The following is a 9,577-nucleotide window of genomic DNA, read 5'->3' as shown; positions in this document are numbered from 1 at the left end:
CAGGCACTGTTGGCGCGACAAGCATGGAGATTGATTCAGTTCCCAGATAGTCTTTGTGCTAGACTACTTAGAGCGCGTTATTATCCTTCAGGAAATTTGCTTGACACAACCTTTATCCAAAACCAGTCTCAAACGTGGCAGGCAATTGTCTACGGCTAGAACTAGTTAAAAAGGGTATGGTGTGGAGAATTGGTACGGGATCAATGGTCAAAATCTATAGGGATAATTGGCTTCCAAGGCCCGGTGCTTTGAAGGTAGAAGGGAAGAGACGGGCAAATCGTATGAAATGGGTCTCTGAACTCATTGATCAAGGAACTAGATCCTGGAAAGAAGATGTGATTCGTGAGTTTTTTTGGCCACATGATGCACAGTGTATTCTGAGCATTAAATTGCCCCCAAGAGCACAAGATGATTTCTTGGCATGGAACGGAGAGAGCAATAGGACTTTCAGTGTTCGTTCAGCCTACCGCATAGGTATGCAGCCGATTCTTGAGAAACTTGATCATGGTCAGTCAAGCTCGGCCCCTTCGGGCGAGCGGAAAGTATGGGACTTAATGTGGAAGGCGCGGGTACCCCAGAAGATGCGTGTTTTTGCTTGGCGCGCTGCTACAGATTCGCTGGGAGTCTTGGAGAATTTACATAAAAGAATTACCTCCGTCGATCCTATTTGTACCATCTGTGGACGTGAGGGTGAGGATGCTCATCATGCGTTTGTGCGATGTACCGTTGCGAGGGCTTTAAGGGAGGAGATTCGTGGCCATTGGGATATGCCCCCCGAGGAGGCTTTTGCAAGGGCTGGTACGGAGTGGTTCTTCCAGCTCCTCGGCAATGCAAAAAAGGACGCGCAACCAAAGATCATTTACCTACTCTGGAGGACTTGGCACCATCGCAATAACATTATTCACGGAGATGGGAAAGCCTCAGTGTCGGCGTCGGTGCAATTCTTAATTAATTATCACATCTCTTTTGCAGCAGTAACTTCTGGAAGTAAAGAATATGGGCTCGATGCGCCCGCTTGGGCTCCACCGGCGGAAGGGGTGATAAAAGTAAATGTCGATGCAGGCTGGGACGCGGCGACGAAGCATGGTGGAATCGGAGTTCTTGCTCGTGATCAGCGGGGTCGGGTTCTTGTTGCTGAGTGGAAGTTTATTTCTGTGTGTGGCAGTGCTGAGGAGGCAGAGATTATGGCCTGTCTGGAGGGTCTTCGTCTTTTGATTGAGCTCCGTCAATGGCCTGCGATCCTGGAATCTGACTGCCTTAGAGCCATACAAGCTTTGTCATCTACGGAGCCCGAAAGATCAGCAAGTTGGCCTCTCATTCTGGAAGGGCGGGAGCTACTGAATATTTATAGTGACATTGTATTGGCTAAAGCTGATCGTTTGTGTAATAGTCCGGCGCATGTACTAGCCCAGGTAGGAAAATCGGGTCTCAGCGGTTCCTCTTGCAACTCAACCCCGGATTATATAAGGGAGTTGATTGCAATTGATTGTAAGAACACTCTGTAATTCTCGTAGCAGCAGGTTTTTTATGCACTCTTTTCCTTACCAGGGTACCTAAGGGGACTGGAAGGTTTTTAACGAAGCGGCCTGCTGCTAAATATATAAGTGATCTTACTTCAAAAAAAAAGATTGTCTTAGATGGCTTGGAGTTGTCGTTCCGCCACTATTACTGATACCTCTTATTCCCAGATTTTCAGGTTGCTAGTCTTTTCTCTCATCGTCTATACTTGGTATGCGTACGGGACTGTAACCTATGGGATTGTCACCTATTTAATCTACTATAAATATTATAAAAACTTGTTCCACAAATACTTGAAGATTAAATGAAAAATATGTATCTCTCTTCTCAGGTGAAGATGGAGTGGTTTATATAATGGGCAATGGTTGCAAAGCATAATTCACGAAAAAGAAGTAGGTACACGTACATTTTTTAGTACCTAATAAATTTTTTCCATTTCAATTTTTCACAGAATACCACATTTGGTTTCTTAGATAAAAACAATACAAGAATTCTTTGAAATTTCAAGATTGCACAACTTTCTTCTATCTGACAATTGTCAGGCATTTTGCATCAACAAAAATTGTTTCTTCGATATAAAGAGAACAAATTAGTATCATGAAGATACATCCAACATCTGCAACAACACGCTCGAATGAAAATACAGATACACACAATCAAAAAAAAAATTACAGAAAAGAAAAATCCCGCTATAGTGACCTATTACTTGTAACCGCGGACAAAACATCACTAAAATCACCAGAAATCCATCATCTCCAAAAGCGACACATACAGGAAGAAAACAATGCACAAGCGCCGTCATCATCCTGATCAATGATTATAGGTTTTCACCCCGGAGAAAGCTTGCACTCACAAACAAATACCTTCAACAAGATCATTGTCAGGCACAACCAGAGGTTGAGTTTTCACCATGCAAGTTTAGACACTAAATTCCTCCTGTAGTGTCGCCCCACTTGCCAATGCCGCTGCTCCAAGTCAAAAATCACCACGCCAGAATCTCGTCATCACCAGGACACAAACCTTTATTGCTAGTGCTTAATTCTCGGCTTCAATGCCATTCTCCGTGTCTGACTTCACCATGGACTAAGACATGTCCCACGATGGGCAATAAACCGTGGAGCTTCGCGACGCTCCTTCTGAAACCAAACGGTTAGAAAAACACGGTTGTGCGCGACCTAAACCCATCCGCTTCTGTAAACTCCAAGCGTGTCGCCAATTTGGAATTCGCTAATGTAGGCTTCCGAAACTCGATAGTCCGTCCAAGATCAATGAAGCCAAGCATCGGGCAGTTCATCATCACGTTGACGAGAAGGATCCAACGACTACCCGCCGCCATTATTCCAAAGCAGACGAGCAACCCCCTCCCCTCTCGCTGCTACCCCGCTCTACCAGAAGAGGAGGTAACCTAACCGGAACCACATGCACACGCCAGACCAAGGACGGCAGTGTGCACTGCGCCACCTCCCACGTTCTTCCGAGCGACCGACGACCACACCAATGGAGGATCAAGGCAGGAGCCTCGATCTGCGACCGCAACCTCCACTCCCACGCACGAGCCTCTAAGGGGAATCCACCGCCACCACATGACCAGCCCATCCGACGTGAGCAAACATAATCCTACCCGCACAGACGACACAGAAGGGAAGGATGTCGTCGTCTCATGGCCAGTGGCGCCACCCTAGCCGCCGCACGCAGTAGAACACCGACGCCGTCCACACCTGCCACCAGCGAAGTGCCGCTCCGACGTAAACCCCCGGCACCCTTCGCGTGTCAAGCCTGCCACCACGCCCTTGCCGATGGCAGCGGCGGTAGGAGAGGCCATCGGGGATTTGGCTGGAGGTGGCGGCTAGGGTTTGCTCCGGTATCGCTCTGGTGGGTTGACATGTGAGCGGTTTTTCTTGTCATCAGCACAAATTGTTACCCAAACGTGAAAATCCAATCAACTGTTTTTCAATACTTAGTGAATCAGCTTGTCAAGTTTATCTCTTCCTACACTTTGAGCGTGTCAGCTACACCATGCATATATCCCACATATTTTTTATCAATGGGAAAATAAGCACGGTACAAATTCATTTCTTCCAACTTTTATTTGTTCAATGTTTAAGAAGAAAAAGAACAAGAAACACATAAAGTAAAATCTACAACTAAAAGATAAATATGTGATGCACTACATAAAGGCTATGGTACATTCTCATAAGAAATCTAGAATATTGAAAACCGTAGGTTATTTATATCAAAATTAATGATTTTTTGCACCATAATTATTGCTTTGTTCGGGAAGGAAGCAGATTTGATGCACATGAGTTCTGGTTTTTCAAAATATTTAAAAATTGTATATCTACGTTTCAAAAAATTATCATATTTATTCCATAAATACATACATATGTCCTGAATACTCGTGCAAAGTTTCGGTAGAAATTGCATTATATTTGAGCTACATGAAAAAACAAATTTGTGGCAACGTATAGGGGCGGGTATTTGTTAGAAATTTTTCTTTTTTGTATAGCTCAAAATACACCATATTTTTCTCCCAAATTCATACTGTATCTTGGGAATGTTTATACGTATGTGGATATTTAATTTTAATTTTTTTAGAATTTAAAAAATATGATTTTGAAAAGCAGGAGCACGGGTGCTCATGTGCCAAATACATTTTTATGCTTCGTTTGCACTAAATTTTATAGGAATATTATGTTTTTGGTAGAACCACTTGAAATTATTTCTTCATGGGGAATGGAGGGCGTGATGACTGTGTCTGAACCCTAAATTGTCCATCCAACGGCTGAAAGAGCCACTCAACTGCAGCGGCGGCCGGCGGCGGCCCAAAGAACACTCTTCCTCCCTTCCCCTCCCCCTGCGTCCTTCGAGCTCTCCTCCAGCTCTCTGCGCTCTGCGCTTCCCTCCTTCCGAATTGAACCCATTCTCAACTCGAACCCCCGGCCATGGACAACATCAGCTCGAGGTATGAGATCCCGCGGACGGCCGAGTTCCTGCGGGGCCGCGCCTACACCAGGGTCGCCCTCCAGGTAATTTCCCCCCTTCTTCTTCTATCTGCCAAGATTTTCTTTTTTTCGATTTCGAGCTGTATCGCGGCGTTTGAGTCCCTGGTCTCGCCTTCATGGCGCTTTTAGTTCCCGGACGAGCTGCTCAAGGACGCGGCGCCGGTGGCGCGGGCGCTGCGCAGGGAGCTCGGCGGCGGCGGGACCAAGCTGTTCGTCATGGCCGACACCGCCTACAACTCGTGCTGCGTCGACGAGGTGGGGGCGTCCGCCATCGACGCCCAGTGCGTCGTCCACTACGGCCACTCCTGCATGAGCCCGTGAGCCCTTCTTGTCCCTCCTCATCGCCAGTTCTTGCTTTCTGTTCCTTACAAAAGCGTCACTTGCTGCGCTCCTGTTCGGGAGCGTCAGTTTGTTATGCTCTGTTGCTTATACAAATCTAAATGCAGAACTGTGTGCTGACACCAACAAATCTAAATGCAGAACATCGAATTTGCCTGCTTTCTTCGTATTCGGGAAGGCGCCGTTGGATGTCGGCGCGTGCTGCCGCTCATTGCTGGATTGCTCGAGAGAAAGCAATAAACGCATTCTTGTATGGCTCAAACTATGTCTTGTGATGAAATTTGTTCTTCAGTTTATGGAATAAGCATCCATCCTGTTTCTTGTTTTTGAAGTCTGGAATCCACATACTGAATTTTATTTTCCTTTTTTACTGAAATAAATTACCATTTATAACATTCTCTTCATAACTTCTAACATTTATTGTTGAGAACTGTATGTACTACTGGTAAGCTTAAAATTAACATCAGTTGGACCATATCTTTCTTGAGGAAGTACACACAAATAGTTTGACTCTAAACTAGACGATCTGCAAATAACCTGAGCCTCTATGTAGTTAGAACAAAGCCAGAGGACCGTTGTCACTCAGTTGTGAGGCCCTTAATGGCAACATCTGCATGAAATTACCCTGTTTCCAGTAATTATTGTGTAAGGCATGAATATGGCTTAATTTATCTGTTGAGTATTTCACTATGTTGCTGCATGTTTCCAGTATTACTACTATTTTCTTGTTTGACAGTGAAATAGCTGGTAATATGTGTTAAACTATCAATTTTAATCTTATTTAATTCTACTTGTAGTACTAATTCTGCTGCTCTGACTTATTACATAGGTGTTATGTGGATTGGAGTATGCACATGCCTTGGATGATCTTAAAGGAGCAGCTGCGGAATTATGCAAATCAGATTCTTGCAATCATGAAATTCAGTATGCAGATGTTATGTGTTCGGAAATGAGTCCTTCATCAAGTCCTACTGCAGAAGAGCAATGCCCTCAGTCCAATGAAAGCACACACAATGATGATTTGGCGAATTTTGTGAATAGTTGTTGTAATGTGGAAGGGTCCATGCGCAAATATAATCTTGGAGGCCTTACGTGGAGTATATCGATAGATGAGAAAATAGATGACTATTTGTTATACTGGATTGGGGAAGATAACTCTGCTTTTGCTAATGTTGCACTTACTTTCAATAAATGCGATATAGGTTTGTTTCTGTCTTCCACCTGCTCAATTTTCTAGTCTGCTCTAGAATATATAATATCAATGTACAATCAAGTTTGCCTTCTCTCTTTACATGTGTGAATGAATTACAAGATAATATGAAAACAACACTATCGACAGTTTGCTTGTTTGACTCTTACAACATGTATACTTAACCCTCAATTATTTATGATTTCTGCTAAATTATCTATATTGTTGCCATATTGTAACCAGTAGGTCCCTTCATTTTATTAGGGGCCTGGCACCCTGGTATGCAGTGGTTCCATTATAATTTGATAGCATCGGTTTGAGCATCCTTTTGTTAAATGTTTGCTCCAAAGATAAGATGTCTTTATGATGAAATGTATTATGATGAAATGTACTAATGAAATTTTTGTATGCAGTTAGGTATGACACGGTGGCAAATCAATTGTCAAGGGATGTCTCTCATCTAATGAAAATTCTTAGGCGCAGGTAGATTTCCATCCACCAGATGGATTCTTTTGTTTCTGTGTGAAATGCTTGTATGATATTATCTGTATAGTATTAATTACAATACAAGCTGTTTGTAGATATTACCTGGTCGAGAAGGCAAAGGATGCAAACATCATTGGCATTTTGGTGGGAACTCTAGGTGTTGGTATGTACATTGCTACCTTTGATATTAAAAATACCAATGCTTGGTAGGTTAGTTTGAAAAGCTGGTGGGAACTCTAGGTGTTGATATGTGTACATAGTTACCTTTTATATTAAAAATACCAATGCGTGGCAGGTTAGTTTGAAAAGCAGGTCTGTTTGAAATTCTAAGCTAGTCTAGCGTTGGTTCTGCTACGTGTTGCCATGTGTTGAACATTGCATCTGTCGTGTAAACATGCCATGTGTTGCCGAGATCAAATTTGTTGTGCATGTTTGGTCTAATTTGGTTTTATATGGCCCGGTCTGATTGGTTCAAGCCATGGCTGATTCTACTGGTTTGAAGAAATTCAAAATGAGAGATGTGTATGAACTGTTCAATTTTTGTGGTTGGTTAACCAGATTATGCTTTTTTACAGTTGAACTTCCTATTTTTTGTTTTAGTTTTTTCATAATAATTCATCCACTGCACTATGCCACATTATTCCCTTAGCTTACATATTTAGATTTTTCACTTTGCTAGTTATGTGGCACATTGAAGTTTTTTATGATGCAGCTGGTTATCTTGACATAATTGAACAAATGAAAAATCTGATCAGAGCTGCTGGAAAGAAATCTTATACGCTGGTCATGGGACGGCCTAATTCTGCAAAACTTGCCAATTTTCCAGAGGTACTACTAAATTCTAAATTGCTCTCCTTCTGATATGAAGATTAACTGACAGATTTTTTCAATGGCAGTGTGAAGTTTTTGTATATGTTTCTTGTGCCCAAACTGCTCTATTGGATAGCAAAGAATTTTTAGCCCCAGTTATCACACCATTTGAAGCTGTATTAGCTTTTAGCAGGTACATGCATTATCGACACCAGTAGTATCCTTTGCAACACTACACACATCAATGAATTACTAATTTATTTGTAATAGTTAGGTCTGGCATTAAACTTGAAGAATGTGTTATTTATGTTTTTTTATTAAATCCGTGACGTGTTTTCAGGGGAAGAGAATGGACTGGAGAATATCTTTTGGATTTCAAGGATTTGATTACTTCAGAGAAACCTGAAGTTGCAAGCAGAAGTAAAGAAGCACGATTTTCTTTTATCAAAGGTGGCTATGTTGAAGATGATTTTCCTCAAGGTAGTATCTATACATCTGTCACTGTGTGCACTAGTTTTATTGGCATACTGAAGTTCCTGCAACATTAATATATTATTTATTGTGCTCTATCTTTCACGTGGAAGCGCTAATAGTCCTAGTCTCATGGTTCATGTATGTCTTTCTCTCTTCTTCTAAATCATACCTGTATTTCGACCATTTGTCCACACAGAAAATGAAGAGCATCCGGAAACATCACTTGCACTGGCTGAGCTAACGGAGAAGGCCCTTAGTGTCCGAAACCAAAATAACGATGCAGTTCTCTACCAAGGAGGTGCCAAGTCTGCGATCGACTACCTCAAGGCACGGTCCTACCGTGGTCTCACTGGAGAATACGAGGTAGCACCAGACACGGTCTTGATAGGCAGGACAGGGAGGGCTGCTGTTTACTCTGACGAGAAAACAAAGCAATGACGGATTGCTGCATGCGGTGCTGTGGGCATTTTCCTTTGCCATGTTTATTCATTTTAGCGGGAAAAGTGATACTTGGATGGCGTGTTACTGGCTTAGGGCCTTATTGGGCTGTTATTTCTTTGTTGTATACTAGAAACTACTGTATTCATAGGGTCAGTTTTGTTGTGATCCATGAGCCTTGTGGAAATATGTGTACTACTATGGCACCTGATGAGAGCTTGTGATAAACGCAGTCTGCCAACTGAAGTACTCCATTTGTCCCAAATTTGGATAAATCTAAGACAAGTTTTATTAGACGGAGGGAGTAGATCATTTGCCATATGGTTTATTGTTCCGTACCCTGTCTAGGCAAACCTCTTGCTTCTACTACTATGTCTCTTGATGTGGGATTGCTTTGTCTTGCTTCGTTAGTTCACCTTGGTTCTGAGAAGGGATAGTTATGGAGGAAGTTGATACACCCTCGGAATTGATTTTGCCCGAAGCATCGGACCAATGATCACCCATGATTTCTCTGTACCACTAGTGCCAAATTGGTTCGTCCGGATTAGCCAGGAGAAATGGGAGTTTGTATTGATGTACGGAGTAATTGTTTTTACCACGGAGTTGCAGGGGAAAGCTCTGGCAGTAGATTGTTATTAAAAGAAACAAAACTTATTGACAAGATATATTGGGAATGTACATCAAGGAGGACTGGATATGCAAAGCTTTAAGCCAAGCCTAAATAAAGATAGAAAGCTCCTCCACTCTAAAGTAGATAATAATATAAGAAGTACTGTATCTTTTTTTGTACTATAGTTTCCAAGGTTGTTAGCCTACCCCAACTATTTGGGAAAAAGGCTTTGATGTTGTTTGTAATTTCCAGGGTTGTAAAAGTAAAACTTGTTTTTTCTCTAACCAGTGACTCCGGATATTCCATGGTAGCCGCATAAAAATGCAGAGGGTGCAGATGCAGTCATTTATGACATGTAGACTTCGCCTCCCAGTGTTGATTCTATATATATCTAGGAGAAGGCTAACATAGAGATCCCAGATCCAGGTGATGCGAGGTAAGAGCGTCAGTGTGCTGATTCCTGAAAGCCAAAGAGTATTACTGTATTTCCTGTAGGAGTAGGAGGTGCCGGGAGAATTATGATCTCCAATTTGTCAAATCACCCTGACCACTAGTATTCGAGGCGCTGTTCCAACTGAAATTGACGTCCCCGTCTTGCTGCCACAGGTCAATGACCAATAGTCAATGTTCCATAGGCATTCTGTAGTTGAGAAAACAAATGATGCAAACGTTATTGGCATTTTGGTGGGAACCCTATTTGTTTCTGTGCGT

General features: G+C 42.5%; 1 protein-coding gene across 1 annotated transcript; it reads left to right on the top strand.

Moving 5' to 3' along the window:
- Positions 1-4,324: 4,324 nt before the first annotated feature.
- LOC127293958 (uncharacterized) lies at positions 4,325-8,550 on the top strand. Its single transcript, XM_051323681.2, has 10 exons — positions 4,325-4,544; positions 4,650-4,837; positions 5,001-5,109; positions 5,689-6,061; positions 6,462-6,531; positions 6,630-6,697; positions 7,247-7,362; positions 7,431-7,537; positions 7,685-7,824; positions 8,015-8,550. The coding sequence occupies exons 1-10, from the start codon at positions 4,461-4,463 to the stop codon at positions 8,254-8,256; spliced, it is 1,497 nt and encodes a 498-aa protein (XP_051179641.1). The 5' UTR covers positions 4,325-4,460; the 3' UTR covers positions 8,257-8,550.
- Positions 8,551-9,577: the final 1,027 nt, after the last annotated feature.

This window comes from Lolium perenne, chromosome 4 (assembly GCF_019359855.2).
Source record: "Lolium perenne isolate Kyuss_39 chromosome 4, Kyuss_2.0, whole genome shotgun sequence".
Taxonomy (NCBI): Eukaryota; Viridiplantae; Streptophyta; class Magnoliopsida; order Poales; family Poaceae; genus Lolium; species Lolium perenne.
Note: the sequence above shows the minus strand (reverse complement) of the source record. Positions and strands in the feature narration are given on the sequence as shown.